Source organism: Carettochelys insculpta, chromosome 22 (assembly GCF_033958435.1).
Source record: "Carettochelys insculpta isolate YL-2023 chromosome 22, ASM3395843v1, whole genome shotgun sequence".
Classification (NCBI taxonomy): domain Eukaryota; kingdom Metazoa; phylum Chordata; order Testudines; family Carettochelyidae; genus Carettochelys; species Carettochelys insculpta.
The window spans coordinates 9,704,920-9,726,233 of record NC_134158.1 but is presented as its reverse complement, the minus strand read 5'-3'; the positions used below and the strand labels follow the sequence as shown (position 1 = coordinate 9,726,233).

The 21,314-nt window shown below is 59.5% G+C and overlaps 1 protein-coding gene across 2 annotated transcripts; it reads right to left on the bottom strand.

The window, feature by feature from the left end:
• Positions 1 to 701: 701 nt before the first annotated feature.
• On the bottom strand, positions 702 to 20,627 carry ATAT1 (alpha tubulin acetyltransferase 1). 2 transcript variants are annotated; one of them, XM_075016318.1, is made up of 12 exons: positions 20,476 to 20,627; positions 18,219 to 18,279; positions 17,787 to 17,878; positions 16,941 to 17,001; positions 15,966 to 16,079; positions 14,848 to 14,949; positions 14,406 to 14,451; positions 12,117 to 12,188; positions 10,747 to 10,966; positions 2,945 to 3,057; positions 1,727 to 1,772; positions 702 to 1,437 (listed from the first exon to the last, which is right to left on the bottom strand). In XM_075016318.1, exons 1-12 carry the CDS (start codon positions 20,583 to 20,585, stop codon positions 1,101 to 1,103), a joined length of 1,374 nt encoding a protein of 457 aa, XP_074872419.1. In that variant the 5' UTR covers positions 20,586 to 20,627; the 3' UTR covers positions 702 to 1,100. The 2 variants fall into 2 exon arrangements, with proteins under 2 accessions (XP_074872419.1, XP_074872421.1); XM_075016320.1 differs by lacking the exons at positions 702 to 1,437; positions 1,727 to 1,772; positions 2,945 to 3,057 and adding an exon at positions 8,843 to 9,014.
• Between the last annotated feature and the right edge of the window lie 687 nt (positions 20,628 to 21,314).

Genomic DNA, 21,314 nt, shown 5'->3' with positions numbered 1-21,314 from the left:
CTACGTCCCACCCTGAGGGACTGGCTGCTGAGGGATGCCAGGCAGTGAGCAGGAAGTTAGGGGGAATCTCTTTCCCACAGGAGCATATGTAGGACAGGACAGTTGGGTGCTTTGGTATAACTTGTGGCAGCATTTGCAGGCCTCCAAAAGAGGGGATGGGAGAGAGAGAAGGGGATCCCCCATGACATTTCAGCAAAAGTTCTAAGCAGGAGGTATTTTGCATTGGAAAAGCTCTTGCAGTGCCTCATAGAGGATGTATTTTGGGGGTTCCAAGCTCTTCTTTGGACCAGGCTCCCTGGTGGGACTTCATTGTCCACGATGCACCAGGCTCCTGGGAGGGGGGAGGCAGATGCATCATGGGAGTTGACATTCAGAAGGGTTATTCTGCTATAGACTGTCCCCCCCAACCCATTAGGTATCACCTGTGATGTACCATGAGGTCCTGGAGAGGGGAGATAGTTGCATTATGGGAGTCTTTGGTCATGGTGCATCCTAGGAATCGTAGCTCACGTGTCTCATGGCCCCAAATTCTTCCCTATGTCAGGCTTCAAGGGACTACATATCCCATGATCCCCCACAATCCTTGGCCTGGAAAGGCAGATGCATTATGGGTAGTCTAACCAGGGAGCCTAGCCCACATCCAGCTGTAGGGACAGAAGTAAATTAACCTGCCAGGAACCACCACAGAGGCATTGCAGATTTGGAACAATTTTGATTTGCTGAGGTGAGGAGGGGAATAGAAATTTCCCACAAGGAGAAGCCACCTTCCATGAAACAAGTCCAAATGCTGGTGCCTGGGTGTGGGCGTCCTTTGGTGTCCCGAAAACCTCTTATGACGCCCCCTCAGACATTCCAGACCAAATCCACCAGCGCTGGGGAAGACCAGGAGGAAGCTTTCCAGCCAATGCAAGCTCAAGCTTATCCTGGGATACCAACCAACGTGGGCCCAAAGGTCCCAGCAGGAAGGAGGCGGGGTACCAGGCTAGATGGGCCCATTGGTCCGTCTGGTGCAAAAGGGAGGAGCCAAGGTCCCAAGCTAGGAAGACCCACAGGCCTGGGTCTCTCCAGCCAGGCTGGCTCAGTGCTAGTTGCCTCTCTGCTCACCAGGGCCTGGTGCTGCGATACTCCTGTTTGTAACGGATCCACTGGGCATCCCATGAGACTCCTGCTACCGTCCGAGACAGCCGCTTCCCCCACGACACCGCGGCTGGGTCGTACCACCTGCTGCCGAGCCGTGGAGAGAGGCAGTCCACAAGATCTGCTCGGCTGGAGAGTTTTGACTTCAGGGCTGCCTGGAGCCTTTGGCTCTTAGTCCTGTCTTCCAGGGCCGGCTCGGTGGGAGGGGAGGTGCTCTCGGCGAGACAGACCGTCCCACCTGGCTGGGGAAGGAGGGCTGGCAGTGACAGATCCTGGCTGGAGATCACCGTGCTGGCCAACCTGACACAGAGAGCAGGGTGCAGCCATCAGTGTCAGGGTGTTAGCCCTGCCAGCATGGCTAGAATGGAGAGGAAGGGATCCCAGCAATGGCACAGGGGGATCCCAGCAGAGACCCACAAGCTGGGGATGCTGGCTGCAAAGGCAGCACAAGGTGGAGCAAGGAAAAGGGGAGGGACCCAGCAGAGGGGAGGCAGGGGGCGTGGGAAGCCCAGAGAGGATCCCAGAAGCAGCCTGGGGAGAGCGTGGCTGGGGGAGCCCCACAGGCAGGATGAGGAAGCGGGAATCTTACCGGCCTTCTGAGTCCTGAAGTCTCGTTAGTGGCTCTCGGCTGCCCTCTGGGTCAATGAGCAAAACGAGGTGTGAACAGCAGCTCTCGTGCCTTCCCTGAGAGATGTCCCCGATCCACCCCCTCCTGCCCCAGCCACCTTGGGACTGCAGGGAGTGGGTGTGCTGAGCCCGGTGTGCCACGAGGGGGCGCTGTGCTGCAGGGGGCAGAGACTCACCGGGGGGTGCTCTTCTGACCCATGTGCCACAGGGGGTCGCAGGACATGAGGGCTCAGTAGGGGGCGCCGTGCCCGCCCCAGTGTACCACTCAGGGGTGCAGGAGGTAACTGGGGCTCAGCCCACCTGGAAGCCACTGGGTGCTGTGACGTTACCGGCTTTTAAGATGAACGTGCAAACCCTAGGGTAACCCCTCTCCTAGGTTTGCACCGAATCTTGCGCCCGCTGGGCCAAGCGAGGTCCCCGCTGAATGCTGGGGTTTCGCTGGCCCGTTTCTGCTGCTCGGGCGTTTGTATCGCTGTCATAGGGGGCGTTACACGAATCGGCTCTGGGCCTGTCGCTGAAATGTGCGTCTCTGGCCCACCGCTATGGGAGGCGTGGCACCGGGAAAAGCAGCACCCGACTCCAAGCCACACCCGGCGAATTCAGCTGTGGACGGTTAAGTCTGGCAGACTGCCAGCAGCAGGAGGCCCCAGAAAGGACACGGGCAGGCGCCCCGCTCATGTGAGGGAGGAACAGTGGATTTCCCTCCGCCTGGAACAAGAGCGGACGGCCCGCTCACCCCGCCTAAGCAGGGCTGGGCTCCAGAGCCTTGGAAGAAAGCAGCCTCTTCCATCTGCTGCAGCCTGCCTCAAGCACTTTGTGACTGATGTATGTAATCTGATTGCTCTGAGAATTTCCCCCACTGGCTGCGGCCCGAGGGAGGGTGGAGCGTCCGAGGGAATGCCTCGCGTGAATGCTGGCTGGCCAGAGTGCAACCAGAAGTGCTCTGGGTGACGGGTTTGGTGCCGTACAGAGGAGGACTCGCAGTCTGGGGCTGTAGGTAGGTTTGTTTTAAACAGATTGGCTCTCTCAGCTGTGCCTGGGGAAACCTCCTATTTCACAGTGGCCAAGAGCAGCGGTTTGCCCACCTGTCAGGATGCTGAGGGCAGATCCTGGCACGTCCCCCCCGCAGCCAGAAGCAGAAACCCCCAGGCCACACCAGGCTGACGCCTGCCCCACTCACCTGCTCTTTGCTCTGTGCCGCTGGCCCCACGATCAGGCGATGGGGCGGGGTGCCCGTAGCGGCTGTAGGAATTCCGCTGGGCCGTCAGACCGTCCTGCCTCCCTGCGCTACCCCTGGAGGACAGAGGGGAGGAGAAGGGGTGCAGGGAGTGATGAGAGGGAGGTGGAAGGTGAGGGGAGGAGAGACATGGGCTTTCATGGGATGGGAACACAGGCAGTGTGGTGGAATGGAGTTAAGGCAGGGGATCAGTAGGGGGCGCTCCGCCCTCACAGTGGGTACTGCCCCAATGCCCCAGTGCGCTGGGAGTTCCTGACGGCCCTTGTGATCTTTAAAGACCTGCTTTGCACAGGGTCCTGTCTGAATCCCAACTCCCTGCCCCCATTTCACCTCCCTGCAGTAGCCACTGCATTCAGGGGCTCGCTTCACTTCCTGTCCTAAATGGCTGTTCCCCTGCCGCCCCACCCCAGAGGTGGCTGCATTTCGGCACTAGGTAAGTAACACCCCATGCGGTGTTACTATGAGGTTGTTCCCCTGCCGCTCCACCCCAGCGGTGGCTGCATTTCGGCACTAGGTAAGTAACACCCCGAGGGTGTTGCTGTGAGGTTGTTTCCCTGCTGCCCCACCCCAGAGGTAGCCGCTCTGCAGCAGAGATGAAACCACCCCTGAAACGTTGGAGCTGGAAGATAGCTATGTAAGGGATTAGTCCACTGGCCTGAGGGAATCCCAGCTAACTCGAAGCAGCGATGGGCAGAGTCTTCCTGGTTCAGATGCCAGGGACAGGCAGGACAGGGGGGCTTCAGCTGCACTTAGCTTAGTCAGCAGAGCACCCAGCAGCTGTTGAAAGGGACTAGCTTGGCCGCCCAGCTGGCGGCTCTGTGTCCCCAGCTTTCCCCCCTGCTGTCAATGTGCTGTATACCTGCAGTTCAACTATCAGGCGCCCCTCCCTCCCAGGGCTAGGGATAGAACCCAGCAGTCCTGGCTCGCACCCCCCAATCCCGCACTAACCACTACTTCCTACTCCCCTCCCAGCTCCTGGCTCGCACCCCTCCCACGCTAACCATCAGATCCTACTCCCCTCCCAAGTCTGAGGACCGAACCCAGCAGTCCTGGCTATCAGCCCCTGCTCTAACCACTAGCCACCAATCTCTTCCCACAGCTGTGGACAGCACCTAGGAGCCCTCGCTCCAAACACCCCCGCCAACACAGCCAGCTGCTCGACTCCACTCCCCTCCTGACAGCTCAACGCCATAAGGCAGTTCCAAAGCTAAGAGGGGCAGAGCAGCTGTCCTCGGCTGCTGCGGCGCAGTGAATGACAAAGGCCCCTGTGGAACGTTCCGAATCGTTAAAAAGCTCCCAACTTTATTGAAGTGTAAACGGACGCTCCAGTTCCCACCGCCAGCGCGAACCCTCAGAGCCCTGGGGGGCGTTGGGTAAGGAGACAATGGAGGCAGAGACCAAAGACACACCCTGACAATTCAGTGAGCCAGGTGGAGGCTGGAAGGCGGCCTGGTTGGTAAGATACAGGCTCTCAGCTCTGCCACTGCGTGGGTGTGTCCCAGCTGTGCGGCCGCTCAAAGGAGGGCTAACAGCTAGTGAGTTCCACGGGCGTGGTGACGGAGCGGGGACATGCTGTGCTACTAATACCAGCCTGCTGTGTGCCTCAGTTTCCCCAGGATGTGGCACTCTTACCCAGTGGGGGGGACACTGATGATCTTTGGCACATCTCAGCTGTGCAGCCCCTCAAAGAAGATGGAACAGCTAGCCAGCTCCATGGGCATGCTGATGGAGCCGGGACAATCAGTGCTACTAATACGAGTGTGCCATGTGCCTCAGTTTCCCCAGGACGTGGCACCCTAACCCCATCGGAGAACACTGACGACCTTTACTCTCAGGGCAAGTTAAGAGACACAGGCCACCTCTACTTTACCTGGAAGATGGATCCATTCTGGGTTCGATTTCGTGCTGTTAGTTGGGATGCGCAAAATCGACCTGTCACGGGTCAGCAGTCAAACCCCCTGCCCCATCTCAGCATCCTCACTGTCACAAGGGAAAAACTCTCCCGTCGACCTTCACTAATGAGGACGGTCAGATAAATCGACTTTGGGTAAGTCGATTCTAGCGACACAGTTAGGAAGCCGGGGGCTGGCTCTTTCAGCTGGATTTTGTAACTTGCAACACGTAACGGACCCCTGAGGGGGGAAGCCATCACTCAGGCGGTGTGTAGCAGAGCCCTCTTTGGGGAGAGGCGACTTTTCCGGGTGCAAACCAAGCCACAGGAGGACTAAACCAAGCCCCTTAAGGAAGTGGCTGGAAACGGAGCCAGATCGGCTGACCAGTGAGAGAGAATCAAGCGCCGGGGCTGTAAGTATTTCCCTGCCTCTCTGTCGGGAAGCTGAGCAAAAAGCCCAGAGCTGACCAGTGAGAGGCAGGGAAGGACAGCTGGCTGCACGAGGAAGGAAGGGGTCAGATGAAGTCACAGAACCTGACTATGGAGATCACTTCAGCTGGGCCAGGGCTCAGAACCTTCTCTCCTCCGTGCTGGCCTCAGAACCGCCATTGCTGAGCTTACCGTGCTTCAAAAAGGCGACTGCTGTCGGTGTATTGACGGGCAGTATACAGCAGAGGGAATTTTTAGCCCATACAGGCCTTGCGTAACGACTACAGAATATTCCCTCTTCATCACAGGTTTCTACCTTTGACGACTGAGGCAGAACTGGCTCTGGGACTCAGTGTCCCCATCTGTAAAAAGGGGCAGAATACGCCTTCCCTCATCTGCCTGTCAGTTATTTGTGGGGAAAGGCCAGTCTCACGCTGTGTGTCTGAGCAGCGCCCGGCCCAAAAGGGCCCTGATCTTGGCTGGGACAGGGACTGTCTCTCGCTGTGTGTCTGTGCAGCGCCCGGCCCGACGGGGCCCGGATCTCAGCCGGACCTCAAGGTTCTAATATAATTTAAACAGTCATTGCACAGATTGAGATGAGGGAGGTTTTAGAACCACAGTTCTCCAGTATTAACAGTGATTAACTAAGACGGAGTTTCATAAAGTCTCACGACATCCTTGTGACCCAGCCCTAATTCTACCCTCTGGTACAGATGGGGAAACTGAGGCACAGAACGGCCAAGAGATTTGCTCACTTCCCCATAGTGAGTCCATGCAGACACTTGGGGATGTGCCCTTGCAGCCCTCCAGCTTTAACCCACTCGACCCCGCTGCCCTCCCAGAGCCGGGGATAGAACCCAGGAGTCCAGGCTCTGTCCCCCGCCCCTCCAGTCTCACCACTAGATGCCTCTGCCCAGGAACAGCTGCAATGCCTTTGGGGGAACTCGCGCAAAAACAACTGAGAAGTCACTAACGGGGGATCCCTTTGGGGACATCTGACAAGGAGATCAGAGTAGATTATGCCCAGGGCTCTGTCAGCTGCTGGAAGGGACCGAAGGGGGATTTGGCAGCCGACAGAGGTTCCCTCTTGAGCTGAAGCCATTGGCAATCTGTAGACAACCTTTTTTGGAGGCATTTGTCATGGGAACCTAAGCAGACAGGAAGCCCGGGCCTGGCTCTCTTGGTTGGATTTGGTAATTGGCAGCACGTAACAGATCTGAGTGGGGAAGCATCACTCAGGCAACGTGTCACAGATCCCTCTTCAGGGAGAGGCAGCTTTTGGCTGGGTGTTGCTAAGTCACCCGTCACCATTACGACCGAGCGGCAGCGCCTCCTCTTCCAGAGCTACCCGGCGAGGGGTGCAACTCAGCCGTAGTTTGCTTTCTGGTTTTGGCGGTGTGAACCACATGCCCTTCGAAGCCATGCAAGAGATTCCCAAATAAGGTCGGTTTCAGTAATCACCTCCTGATCTCTCTTAGAGCCGTCGACAAGGACACAAGGGCAGAAGAGGTAATATTTGGAAGCCAGCAACTAGCAGTTGGCAGTGTGCAGCGCCCGGCCCGACGGGGCCCTGATCTCAGCCGGGGCAGGGACTGTCTCTCGCTGTGTGTCTGTGCAGCGCCCGGCCCGACGGGGCCCTGATCTCAGCCGGGGCAGGGACTGTCTCTCGCTGTGTGTCTGTGCAGCACCCGGCCCGACGGGGCCCTGATCTCAGCCGGGGCAGGGACTGTCTCTCGCTGTGTCTGTGCAGCGCCCGGCCCGACGGGGCCCTGATCTCAGCCGGGGCAGGGACTGTCTCTCGCTGTGTGTCTGTGCAGCGCCCGGCCCGACGGGGCCCTGATCTCAGCCGGGACAGGGACTGTCTCTCGCTGTGTGTCTGCGCAGCGCCCGGCCCGACGGGGCCCTGATCTCAGCCGGGGCAGGGACTGTCTCTCGCTGTGTGTCTGCGCAGCGCCCGGCCCGACGGGGCCCTGATCTCAGCCGGGGCAGGGACTGTCTCTCGCTGTGTGTCTGTGCAGCGCCCGGCCCGACGGGGCCCTGATCTCAGCCGGGGCAGGGACTGTCTCTCGCTGTGTGTCTGTGCAGCGCCCGGCCCGACGGGGCCCTGATCTCAGCCGGGGCAGGGACTGTCTCTCGCTGTGTGTCTGTGCAGCGCCCGGCCCGACGGGGCCCTGATCTCAGCCGGGGCAGGGACTGTCTCTCGCTGTGTGTCTGTGCAGCGCCCGGCCCGACGGGGCCCTGATCTCAGCCGGGGCAGGGACTGTCTCTCGCTGTGTGTCTGTGCAGCGCCCAGCCCGACGGGGCCCTGATCTCAGCCGGGGCAGGGACTGTCTCTCGCTGTGTGTCTGTGCAGCGCCCGGCCCGATGGGGCCCTGATCTCAGCTGGGGCAGGGACCATCTCTTGGTGCGTGTCTGTGCAGCGCCCGGCCCAACAGGGCCCTCGTCTCAGCTGGGCCTCTAGGTTGTAATATAGGAATTGCAACAGACTCACGTCAAGGAGGGAACCAGATCCCTTTTAGATCCAGCAACAGGACAGTCTTTCAGAGTCTCCTGCCGGTGCACATATTTTAAAATCCACTGAGTGAAACTCCCCTGGGATCCTATTTAAAACCCAGGAACTGGTGGCCCACGGCTGCTGCCTTTCAGAGCCACCCAGTAAGAAACATTATCAGGAAGTGGTAGATTGGCAGTGGCTCTTTCAGCTCCAGCAAGCCAGAATTGCCGGGGCAGGTAGCTCTAAACTCATCCCACACGGGAGCCCCCTGGATCTACCTCGAAACCTAAAGGGACTGGGTTCCCTGTAAGCCGCATGCTTGGGCGGCCACACCGGGAGATTCCAAAGCCATCCAGCTGATTAGTAGAGCGACCCCAGCCGGCCCGCCTGTGTTTCTATGTGGTGGTGCACGTCCACCCATACCCTGGTGCACATAGCAAAATTTATTCCGCCCATGGCTGGGGAAAAAAAAATCCACAGATGGATGGAAAATAGTACAGAGAATATTGATTATGATGCAAGGATTGGGTGACCCCTTTTGGATCGTGCCTGTAAGAAAAAGCAGAGGGATCCCTTAAGAGGGCTCGCTCTTATGCCACCCCACTAAGAAACACACCCTGCCTCTCTTCTTGAGTCAGCCGCAGGTCAACGCTTTTAGGCCCAGCAACGCTGACACACGAGGGATGTAGTTTTACAGCGGATCTCCGTTCGACACCCCAGGGGTGTCCTATTTCCAAGTCAGTGGTTGCCAATTTCTTTAAAAATCCAGCCCGGGGGTGTGAGGGTGGACGAGACCCGGCACTGGGCAACTGATCGTGTTTTGAAATCCAGCACAAGAGGGGGAACAGAGCCAGATTTCCAACTGGAAATCTCTGAGCACTGTGGATCTAAAGGTTGCATATGAAATAAAACAGGGAACAGGAAGGAAGCTATTGTACGAATGCACCCGGATCCCTCTGCTGAGGGTGGTTTAGGATCCCGCTATAGAAACCAAACAGCCCAGAAAAAAATCCCACCCGCTGAGCCACAGAAACACCCCCGCCTCTGCGCCAGCCCCACCCAAGCATATAAAAAAGGGCCGGTGAGGGACGAACCCCATCCCCACTCGCCGCCCGAGGTCTCAAGACACAACTGGAGGACTGGGGCAGGGCACACAGCGATGACATCAGCGACTTGTGTTTTCCGAGCGGGTGAGGGAGCTGGGGTGGGGAGGATGGGGCAGAGAGAAAGACAGAGAGAAGAGAGGTTAGATCCCAGGCAGGCTGGGGGGACTCCCCCTAAGCAAGAGTCTCTCCTCCCTCCCCCCAAAGGAGATGGCTGAGTCGCCAGGGAAGCTGAGCTCTTGTGCGGTCCTGGGGCTGGAGTGACCCTGTAACTGGGTGCAGAGGCAAAGATGGGATGACGAGTCCAGAGCCGAGACTCACTGGCAGTGGTGCCAAACAAACGTGCAGCTTGCACTGATCCAGTCCTGGGCATACAAACGTGAGTGGACCTTGCATGGATCCAGGCATGGGTGTAAACTGTGGGTGTACAAAACCAGAGGGGGTTGCACGGAGCCAGCCTGCGAATACAACGGCTGAGCATGTAAAATCAGCGCGACCCCCTCATGGATCTAACATACTGACCAGGCAAATTACAACGTGCAAAACCAGGGTATTTGGCACGGAACCGACACTGTGGTACGACACAGCGTGCAAAAGCAACACACAGATCCAACCTGGCGTGCAAAGCATCAGTAGGGAAGACGGCATCGTTCGCACTAGACCGACATGCCGGCGTGCAAAGGATGCGTGCGCATAACCTGTTGGCCTGGGCGTGCCGAAAATCTGAGCATGCAGAGGGTGAGTGCGCAAATCCAACCAGCTCAGGAGAATCCAACCAGACTGTGCACAATCAATGCACCTTGCACATCTCCCGTGCGAGGCACGTACGCAAAATCAGTGAGGCACGCAGCGATCCGACAGATGAGCGTGCAAAGAGTAAGGCGGTAAAATCCACGCAGCTCAGACAATATCTGAGCTGCAACAGGGGGTGCTGTGCATGGGTACAGCACAGAGCTGAGCAAAATCTGTGCACGAGATCTGTGCAATCTGGCATGCAAAATCTGTGTGGCTTACACACCCCCACGCCCCGTGCAAAGCGAGCGTGACTTGCACTGATGCGGTCGGCATGAACGTGCCCAAGAAGGTCCTTGTGCACTGATCTGGCATTCGCACACGAATCTAGTGATACGGGGACCCACTCGGGACTCAGCAGGTCCATGCAAAACGAGTGCTCCTTGCATGGCTCTGGGATTCACCGGGAAGGGGGAAGCCAGCTCAGCTTGCACCCATCTAGCCATCAGTGCGAATGTGTGAAAGCAGGGCAATCAGACTCACTTGCACGACTGGGCAGCGTGCAAACCGAGGGCAGTTCGTACGGACGTCGTATTACAGCAAACATGCAACACCAGCGGATGGGATGTTTGGCCTAGGCGTGCAAAGCAAGGGCTGGTTGTCATGTCAGCGTGCAATGTGAAGCCCAACTCCCCCCCCAGGCGACACTAGGGTGGGCACGCACAACACAAGGATCAGGATAAACGTGCAAAGCAGGCGGGAATCCAGTCCAGCCAGGGACGCAACGGCTGCTTCCGCCTGCCCGGCGCTCAGCCACCCGCCCCAGAGTCCGGCCTAGAGCAGGGGGGACCCGTATCACTCTGGCACCGCTTGGAACAGGGCCAGGAGAGTGAAGGGGGACGGCCCCTCTAGCCTCCTCCCCCGCTGGTTCACGCCACCCTGCCCCAATGCCTCCAAACGGCCAGGCACGACCAGGGGGACCAGCCTGGTAACTGAGGTCCCACGTGGCCAGGAGCGGGCGCTGCTCAGGAGCCGAGATCCCCCAGAAAGGACCGCACGCGCGGATGCGGCCGCGATCCCCGCCCCCAGCGGGTACCTGGTTCTCCGCCGCTGGGCGGCCGCCCCGGCCGGCTCCCCATTGAGCAGGTGGTGGGCGGTGGAGTGAGGCGGGCAGAGGCGCAGGTTGCGCAGCAGCTCCTGCTCGTTAAGGAAGGGCTTGAGGCAGGTGCGCACTGGCGAGTTGCCCAGGCTGCTGGAGCGGGTCAGCGAGCGCGACTGGTTGAAGGGCCAGGGTGGCTCCACCTCCTCCTTCAGGACTGAAGGGAGAGGCCCAGGATCAGACCTTCTGGCCCTGCTCCCTCCCGCCCCCCACCCACTCCCTTTGGGTGCTGCATTTGGGGAGGGGCCGGGGGTGAGAGTCAGAGAGTTCTGGGGCCTCCCGTTGCTAGAGGGGACCAGGACCATGTTAGGAAAGAGGCCCGGGCTGGTCTCCAGCAATCAGCACCTCTTGTCCAGGGATGGGCTGGTGGAGGAGGTGCCTGTCTGGGGTTTGGCAGAGGCCAGTTCAGTTCCTGGCTCTGCCCAGGCTACCAGAATGAGCTTGGCAAGGTCACATTTCTCCACCTTTGCAGAAGGGGGATAAAGCCTCTGTCGGGCTATTAGGAGGCGCTCAGAGCCTCTGGCGATGGGGTGTCGGCGAGATCAACGGACAGTGCAGTCCATTGGTGGTAAAAGTGGGATCAACCACTCCAGCTGGCAGTGGGGGAGTCTGTCCTGTCTTTGCTGAGGAGGGGAAATCTGCCTTCTCACCCAACACAGGTGAGGTGGGTTCCCCTGCAACAGGTGGGAGAGCAGCTTCCAGAGAGAGCAGGGTGGCTGATTGGTGGGTGAAGTGGGATTATTACGCAGAGCAGTAAGGAACACTCAGAGCGTGTGCAGTAGGTGAGAGTGGAGAAAGGGAGGTGCAGAAGGGGAGGAGGTAGTGCAGGGGCAGAAAGGAGAGGGGACTCGTTCCAGGCCCCTCTGTTCCAGTCAGAGCAAACGGGGAACTAAGACATACCAGCTGCCTCATTTCAGCCAGCTGAGTCCCGGCGCCCCTGTGTGGTGAGACTAGGCCGTGCAGGCTGGATTCAGCTAGGGCCCCCTCCAGCAGCCTCCATAAGAGAGCCGCCTCTTCTCAGCCACTCAGGGCACCGCACCAAGCACAGGACCGTTTGGGAGCAGAGAGGCCCATCCTAGGTGTGAACACACCCAAGCCAGCTGGTCCCACATCCAGGGGATGAAGCAGAGCCAGCACCCCTCCAGGGGAAAGGATCCGACCACCACACCTCACCCAGCCAGGTGCCTCCCCGGCCCCTGGGGCTGGATCTGAGCTGGCGAGGGAGAACAGCCATGTTTTCATTTCCCATCCACAGACTGAGGGATACCCAGTGCCCTTTCTCTGCCCCGGCGCCACAGGTCACTTACACTCTCGGTCTGTTAGAGAGTAGGGCTTTATCTCCTCCTCCGGCCGCTTTGCAGGCAACTTCCTCACCGGAGCTGCAGGAAGAAGGTGGCAAAGGTCAGTCCCAGGAAGGAGGAGGCCAGCTGCGATTCAACCCCGGGTGTAACGACCAGGTCCCAGAGCCAGAGCGTCCCAACCCCAGCTGGGCTTGGCTCACAACCAGCCGCCTCGGAGCATTTGGAACCACTCCTGGCCTAGCTCTGATTGCCAGCACTTTGGGGCGCGGCCAGCGTTTCCTGTAGGCTCAGCGCTTGGCAGGCGCCCAAGAGGGATTCAGGTGGCACCCCACTGATTAGCAGAGTGCTGGGTACATGTGTTTATTGTGGTGGTGCACGTCCGCACAGGCCTCAGTGCACAGAAAATTTATTCTGCACACCAATGGAAAAAAATCCGCACCGGAATGGAAAAGACTGGAAGGAACACGGTGCCTAGGCTAGCGCAGTGCGACTGCGAGAGCACAAAGATTCTCCTCTGCTGGGGTTTTTCCAGACATCACCTCGTGTTGGGTCCCTCGTGCTTTGTCTGGGCAGATCTTTGAAACGTGAACAAATGACGGTGGTTCTCCCTCGCTCATCCTTTGTCCTTCTCTTCCGAGCTGGGCTCCCTGCCCGCAGTGGTCGCTCTCCAGCCGCCCAGCTCTGAGGGCTTTATGCCTCCGCCCCAGCAACGCAGAAAAAGGTGGGAGGTATTTATCCAACCTCTTCTTAAGTATCTCCCACCCCAGGCATCTGGCACTGTGTTCTGGTTGGCTAGCAAACAGCTGCCACGCCCCAGCCCCAAGCTGAGCCTTGTGTTATCCATCCTCTTCCCTCACCCAAGGTGGCGGCATTTCAGTGCTGGTTAAGCCATCTCTGGGAGGCACTGCTGCACGACTGTTAATCACTGCCCCACCCCAGAAGCGGCTGCATTTCAGCACTGAAGAGCTCTGTGACATCTTGCTGCCCGGTTGTTACGGAGCTGCCACGCCCCACCCCAGAAGCGGCTGCATTTCAGCACTGAAGAGCTCTGTGACATCTTGCTGCCCGGTTGTTACGGAGCTGCCGCGCCCCACCCCAGAAGCGGCTGCATTTCAGCACTAAGATCTCTGTGACATCTTGCTGCCCGGTTATTATGGAGCTGCCGTGCCCCACCCCAGAGGAGGCTGCCTTACAGCCGAGGCTGAAACAATGCCTGGCCAGAGGTGAATGCATATGCAGGAAGCGCCAAGCTGGAGCCAAAACAGCGGTGGGCAGGACGGGGTCAGATCAGCCAAAGCTCTGGAGCTCCCCACAGGACAGAGGAGAAGAATCTCTGTGGGGCTCAAGGGAGATGCAGACAAGGCGACATTTAGGGGGAGGTACGAGTTCCTTACTGCACCGAGGCTGCTCAGAGAGGATGCTACCCCCAGCAGCACGGGGCCAGGAGCCTCAAGGAGTGGTAAGGATCTCTAGGCGAGATCGGCCGAAGCATGCGTGTGTGGGGGGGGTGGGGAGCAAGGTTAAGACCCTGAGGCATTCTGGGACACATCGCCTCCACCCTCCACCACAGCTCCTGGCCAGTCAGTGGCGGGGGGGAAGAGCAGAAGGCTGCACGAAGGGTTAAAGCATTCTGCCTCTGGGTGGGGGAGAGAAGAATGAAGCTGGTACGAGCCTGCGGAACTCACTGACGCAGGACAGCGATGAGGCCCGGATCATAGGGCAGGCAGGGTTGCGTAATGGTTAGAGCAATGGGCCAGGAGGACCCGGGACACCCCGGGCCTATTCCCCTCACTGTCACTGGCCTGCTGGGACCATCATTTTGCTACTCGGTGCCTCAGTTTCCCCTCCTGCTTTTGGTCCCGATGAGAAGCAGGCTATAGCTGAAGCCTGTTCCACCCTGACAAGCCCAACCCACATGGGGACTACAACTCCCAAAATGCACCTGGCCTTAAAGGGGCCACACCCCATTGTCTGTTTACCTTTTACTGATCGCCAGCTTAGCTGGCCAGGCAGGGGGTGAAAACCAGCTCCCCCATGGGCGTTGGGCCTAAAACCCCACAGGGCAATGGAGAGACAGCCCCCACGCCCCCTCCAGGTGGAAAGCAGGGCAGAGAGGTACAGTCATTACTGCCGCTGGGAGGTGGCTGCCCCTAGGGCTGCTGCTGGCTGGCATGATTTGTGGGCTCAGCTGCTTGTTCAAAGCCCAGGCCTCCGGGGTCGCACGGCTGCCCCTGAGCAGGGCGCAGGCTGCACGGCAAGGAGGGAGGTCACCTGCGGCCGAGCCAGGCCACTTACCGTGCTGGTCAGCAAAGAAACCCTCGAAGATCACGAAGTTGTTCACCTGGGAGAAGCGGAGGCCCCAGAGCGTGAGAAATCGCTGCCGCGGACGCCTCCTGCCTCTGCGTCCCACGTCCGGCACCAGCCCGCATCCCCCGAATGTCTGCCCTCCTCCCCAGCGCCAGCCTCCACCCGCTGCCCCTCTCCCCCCAGTCATCCGCAGCAGCCTCCCCTCCGATCCCACCACCACCACCTCCAGCCTCCCCTTGCCTTGCCCAGGCACGCTCAGGCCCCGGCGGCTCCAGGAGACCCAAGCTTGCTTCGAGCCCGGGGCAGGGGAGCTGAGAGCCCCCCAGTGGGGCGGGAGCCTTGCGCTCACACCAAGGAAGCAGGTGCTCCTGATACCTCACCCGGGACACGCCCCCAGGGATGACGGGAGGAGCCGGTGGGCAGGACTCACCTGGGGGATGGTCCCCCGAAGGTTGTAGTGTTTGCGAAGGAAACAGAGGAGTTTCTCTGAGGGGCGGTCCACAGCCAGCTGGTGTGGCTGCACTCGTTCACGCTGACAGCCGGGGGCAGGGCAGAGACACAGCCGGGGGTTAGTCAAGGGCCAAAGGGTGAAAATTAAACCATATCTCCAGCTCTGATCTGGTCCCCAGGCAGGGGACTGGCTGGCTTGGCGACTGGGAACGGGAGAGATGCAGAATCTTTTCCCTCTGGCGCGTCCTAGGTCTGAGCTCATCTCAGCTGGGGGACTGGCTGGCTCAGGAGGGTGGGAAATGGGACATAGGGAGGCTGGCTCCAATCCGGGACTGACGGACTCGGAGGGAAAAGCGGGAGGGGGAGGGCACACAGAGCTTTTCCTCTCCAGGAGGTGTCAGTTCCTCTCCAGCTCCAGGCCAACCACAGCCTAAGGTTGTTTCCCATCTGTGGGCCCACCTGCGAAAGGCGTTTGTGTTTGGGAACCCTCACCTCTCGCTGGTCACTTCCCAGCTGCCTCAAGCAGGCCAGAGCCTGGTCACATCATCAAACCAGCCAGTGGTTTGGGATCCAGGCTCAGACACACCAGTGGGGTTCCCCACAGCCGGGGGAATCCAGGCCAGGATCAGCCAGCCCAAGGGGGGAAGAGAGGGTCTGAACGCCATAAGAAGAAGCAAACGAATCAATCAATTGTGGATGCTGCTGCGTATCAACATACGCCCAGGACGGTCTTTTATGAAAGCTTGCAGCGTCCCGGACTTGGTGGCCATGAGGAGATCAGACGATGGGCTCTGGCAATTACTGTATGCGCCTCTACACAGAGCAATATAACAAGGCCAAAACTACAGCATCACCTCCCGCCGGGCTGGGGCAAAGTAATCAGGCAGAGAAGGGCACCAAGCACTGCTCAGGGGGACCACTGAAGTCGGGGGGCAAACACCCAGAGAGGACGTGGGAGTGGTTTTCAAGTACCTCCAGGGTGTTACGAGGAGGAGGGAGAAAAGTTATTCTCCTGAACCCCTGGGCGCAGGGGAAGGAGCAACAGGCTTAAACTGCAGCACGGGAGGCTGAGGGCGGAGGCCAGGCCAGGGCGCTCACCTGCAGCACGTACTGGAAAAGCTCCTTCCCATAGCCGTGCCTCTGCAGCGACTCGTGGATGTAGAAGTCCAACACGCACAGCGGCTCCACCTCGTTGTGAGCCCCCTGGCGATCCTGGGGGAGGGGAACGGAGGAAGTGCTGAGTAAGCGGGGGGGGGGGTCAGATTCGGGGACCTGCCCCCCATGCCCCCAGGTCAGAGATCCAGCAGCCCTGGCTCCCCGTCCACTCTGCTCTAAGCCACAAGAGATTGCCCTCCGCTCCCAGAGCCAGGGGCAGGACCCAGGAGTTCGGGCTCCCCCCGCCTGTTCTAACCCTTGAGACCGCACGGCTCTCCCAGAGCCAAGGAGAGAGCCCAGGAGTCCCAGCTAAACCTGAGCCAAGCTCTCCCTGCAGAGGTTTTTTCTCCAGGTGCTGAAACTGAAGCACGTGCCAAGGATCCCCACGCAACTGGAAGCCAAACGGCCAATCAGTGCAGCACTCAGGGCCTGGGGCCAGCACTGACTGCCAGGGACAGCGCCCCCTGCTGAGCTCCCCAGTCCTGCTCCCTGCAGCACAGCGCCCCCTAGTGCCGCACTGGGGCCAGCCCCACAGAACCCCTGTCCTGCTCCCTGCAGCACAGCGCCCCCTAGTGCCGCACTGGGGCCAGCCCCACAGAACCCCTGTCCTGCCCCCCTGCAGCACAGCGCCCCCTAGTGCCGCACTGGGGCCAGCCCCACAGAACCCCTGTCCTGCCCCCCTGCAGCACAGCGCCCCCTAGTGCCGCACTGGGGCCAGCCCCACAGAACCCCTGTCCTGCCCCCCTGCAGCACAGCACCCCCTAGTGCCAGGCCTGGGCACTGCAGCCAGCACTGACTGCTAGGAGACAGCGCCCCGTAGTGGACCCCCACCCTGCTCCCTGCAGCACAGCGCCCCCAGTGCAGCACTGACTGAGAGGGGAGCAACCCCGCCTGGATCCCCAATTCAGAGCAACTAACCAGCAGAAAGAGCTTCTTGTAGCCGACCTTGAGGAAGCCGATGATGGCCCCTTTCCCAGCGCTGCAATGGGGGAGGAAGAGCGGAGGCATTAGCAGAGGGGCCAGGATGGGAGAGAGGGAAGACACGCTGCTGGGATGCCTAGACTGTCCTGTCTGTGCATGAAGCTCCTCCAGTCTCTATGGCACCCACTGCATAGGGACAGAGGAGCCAGGGACAGCCAGGTGAGGGAGGGTCCCATCTATGCCGTCAGTCTCTGTGGTATGGGGAAGGAGAAGCAGCGGAACTCACTGCTGCAGGACATTACCCCGTCAAAGAGCCAGCTGAGGCCTACAGGGGAGCAGACGTGGGTGTGGATGCGACCACTGATCCCTGTAAGCTGAGCAGCTGGGCAGCCATCCAGGAGAGATTTGGGGCTGCCCAGCTGATTGGCAGAGCGCCCGCAGTGGCCAGCGAGCAGTTTTACTGGTGGGACACATCCCACAAGCCCAGGTGCACAGAATAAAATTTATTCTGCCCACAAATGGAAAAGATCAGAGGAACCCCCGGACAGAACACACCCAAACCTCAGACTTCAGAGAAGAAAAAGCAGCAGGGGAGTGGGCCGGTATTGACCAAGGGGATGTATTGTGGGGAAGTTCAGAACTTTTTCGGGATTCCCCAGCACTGGCTGCTGCTGGAGAAGAAGAGACTAAAGGGTTTGTTGTGCTGACCAGGATACAGGGGCTAAGGGAACTGCCTGTGCGTCTGATCCATGCAGGTGGGATACGAAGTCAGAGGGCCCCTTGTGCTAGGGGCTGTCCACACACACGGCTTGGGAACCAAACCCCGGTCAGTGGGGGACTCACGTCTTCACTTCATTGTCCTTCAGGATGTAGAGAACGTGGTGGTTGGTTTGCATCCGCGAGGCACTAGTGATGGGGGCTGGCAGGTTCTGCGCCTGGAAACAGAGGCTTAGGGTGAGTTGGGGTACAGGGCAAAGTGCCTTCTGGCCTGACCCAGAGGAGTTAGGGCTTCCGAAAGGGGAAAGCCCAGGTCTTCACCCCCCTGAGCTCACTTATCTTCTAGCTCGCTGATGAGCTACTACTTACTATGTAACCTTGTACTCCAGGAGGAGCACAGGTCATCTAAAAGTCTCTGTCTCAGGACAAAAGCCCTCATCTTCAAATCACGGGAGGGCAATAAACGAGAGGGAGAAAGTTCACCTCTGGCTGATCCTGGGACCCCTATTTCCCACCACCCCAGAACAGGGTCCCACGTCTCTTTAACCCCTGGCCTACCTTGGCCGAGGCCTTGCCCATCTCGTCTATGATCGTCATGAGCTGCTGCTGGAGATCTGCCCTTCGCGGAGAAAGACAGAGCAAAGGCGTTAGGACTCGGAAGAGTCAGGTCCATGCACAGAAGAAGGGGCTGTACCTAATCTTTACAGAGAGAAAACAATGGGAAGTCCTGTGGCACGTTCATACATCTGACAAAAGCGAGTCTTTGCTCATGAAAGCTTATGGTCCAATAAATCTGTTAGTCTACAAGGTGCCACAGGACTGCCTGTTGTTTTTGCAGATACCGACTAACACAGCTATCCCTCTGATACAGACAGAAAGGGGGCCAAGCCCCTAAATGCCACAGGAGGCTGGGAAAGGAACAGCCAGCAAGAAGGCAGGCTAGCTCCGAGAGGCGCTGGCAGTGAAAAAACATCAGCAGGACAATACGCTATTGTTCTCCCGCTTAAACGTTACCCCCAGAGCTGGCTCCCGGGCACACAAGGTCTCACCCCCTGCCAGAGCTGGGACGAGACAGAACTCAGTGAGCGGGAATTCACCACCTGAGCCACCAGATGACCCCGGGTCTTTCATTATAAAATCAGCACGTAAGCCCCACTAGAAGGGCCTCAGGGACATTCACAAGCCACTGCACTCTGGCACAATCGATTTGCAGTGCAGCCACGAAGCAGCAGCAACAGAGCAGAAAGATTTAACTAGCTGTTGGTCGGTGACAGCCTCGCCCCAGCTCCCCCGGCATGAAAACTGTCTCCCAGCTCCTGAAGGAAGCAGAATTCTTCACCCCTACAGGGTGAGGAGGTAGGAGGGATGGGGGGGGGGGCTTTCATGGTGGGGGCCAGGGCCCATCCCGGAACATTAGGCAGCTAGCTTTCAAAGCTTGGCCAGTGGCTTTCCCAGGGAGGAGCCTGGGCCCCGTGGCGTAGGTCTAGACAAAGAAAGGCTACGGAACAGGATCAATGCTGCCCAGTCCTGGTCTGGGGCTGGACTTGGGATCTAATTGAGTTTGGCCTTCTGCTGAAATCTGTTACTCCTTTCCATGCCCTTTGCAGCTAACCCCAAGCTCTGTACCAGCTTAGAGCCAGGAATCCTGACTCCACCACACCCGCCTGCTGGAACTGCCGGACTCCCTCCCTTCCCAGAGGTGGGGCTGAAACCCAGAAGCCCAGGCTCCCAGCCCTTGCACTAACCCAGTAAACCAGGGCTCTGTAACCTTTCCGAGATGGAGGGCCAAAATTTGACCTTCTGACCTCTATGTATGGCCCGAGCGCTGGTGGTACTTTTTATAGTTGCTCATAATTGTACAGGCACCAGCTTTATTCATAAATTAGGATGCAGAGCTCTACCGTTTAGGTCGGGGTCAGCAACCCCCAAAGCAGGGGTCCCAAGAGCGACACGGGTGATAGGCACTAATTATCTATCATGCCCTGAGACAGGGTCCCCTGTTACTCGTGGTGCCCTGGGGCAGGGAACCCACCTCCAGTACATACGGTGATCTGGGGCAGGGCTGAGGGGCTCTTCCTTACCCATGATTCTGTGGGGCAGAGACCACCCCCCCATTACCCATGGTATCCTGGAGCAAGGGTGAGGGACTCCCTGTTACCCATGGTGTCTTGGAACAGGAACCCCGCCCCCCCAATATTCATCATGACCTGGGGCAGAGATGATGGGTTCCCCATTTACCCATGATCCCCTGGGGCAGGGACCTGCCCCGAATTATCCGTGGTGCCCTGGGGCATGGACCCCCCCCCAATATTCATGACCTGGGCCAGAGATGAGGGGCTCCTCATTATCCATTGTGCCCTGGGGCAGAGGTGTGGGGGGGGAATCCCCAGGGTGCCCAGGGGAAGGGGGGGGTCCCCATTACCCATGATGCCCTGGGGCAGAGACCCCCCACTACCCGTAATGCCCTGGGGCACAGATTCCCACCCCCACACATTACCCATGGTGCCCTAGGGCAGAGACACCCCCCACACACATTACCCACGGTGCCCTGGGGCAGACCCCCCCCCACATTACCCATGGTGCCCTGGGGCAGAGACACCCCCCCACCACACACATTACCCATGATGCCCTGGGGCAGAGACACCCCCCACACACATTACCCACGGTGCCCTGGGGCAGAAACACCCCCCCACATTACCCATGGTGCCCTGGGGCAGAGACACCCCCCCACCACACACATTACCCATGATGCCCTGGGGCACCCCTAGCCAGCTGTCACCGCCCCTGGGCGGCCCCGCGCCGTTGCCATGGCTACCTGTGGGCCGCGGTGTAGCCGGACCCCCTGCGGCCCGGCGGCTGGAGGCGCTGGTCCACCGCCGTGATCCGCTCCCCGAGCAGCGCGTCCACATCGAAGGGGAACTCCATGGCCCGCCGGCATCCGGGTCCTACCCTCCCCGCGCCGGCGCGCGGCTTCCGCCTAGCAACGCGCGCCCCGCCCGCTAGCGGCGCCCCGCTGCCCTAGCAACCGCCCCGCCCCTAGCAACCCGGCCGCCCTGACAACCGCGGCCTCGCGCTTGCCCCGCCCCCTCCCTCGTGGGCCACGGGCGCCTCTCGCCCCTGCCCCGGGGCATGACGGGTAATGGCTGCTCTCTGCCCCTGTGCATGATGGGTAAAGGGTACCCCCCTTCCCTAGGGCGTGACGGCTAATGTGTGCCCAGCACCCCTCCCACCCCAGTGCATGATGGGTAAAGGGTACCCCATCCCCTAGAGCATGATGGGTAATGAGTGCCCAGCACACCTCCCGCCCCAGGGCATGATGGGTAAAGGGTACCCCATCCCCTAGACCATGATGGGTAATGAGTGCCCAGCACCCCTCCCACCCCAGGGCATGATGGGTAAAGGGTACCCCATCCCCTAGAGCATGATGGGTAATGAGTGCCCAGCACACCTCCCGCCCCAGGGCATGATGGGTAAAGGGTACCCCATCTCCTAGAGCATGATGGGTAATTAGTGCCCAGCACCCCTCCCACCCCAGGGCATGATGGGTAAAGGGTACCCCATCCCCTAGAGCATGATGGGTAATGAGTGCCCAGCACACCTCCCGCCCCAGGGCATGATGGGTAAAGGGTACCCCCCTGCCCTAGGGCATGATGG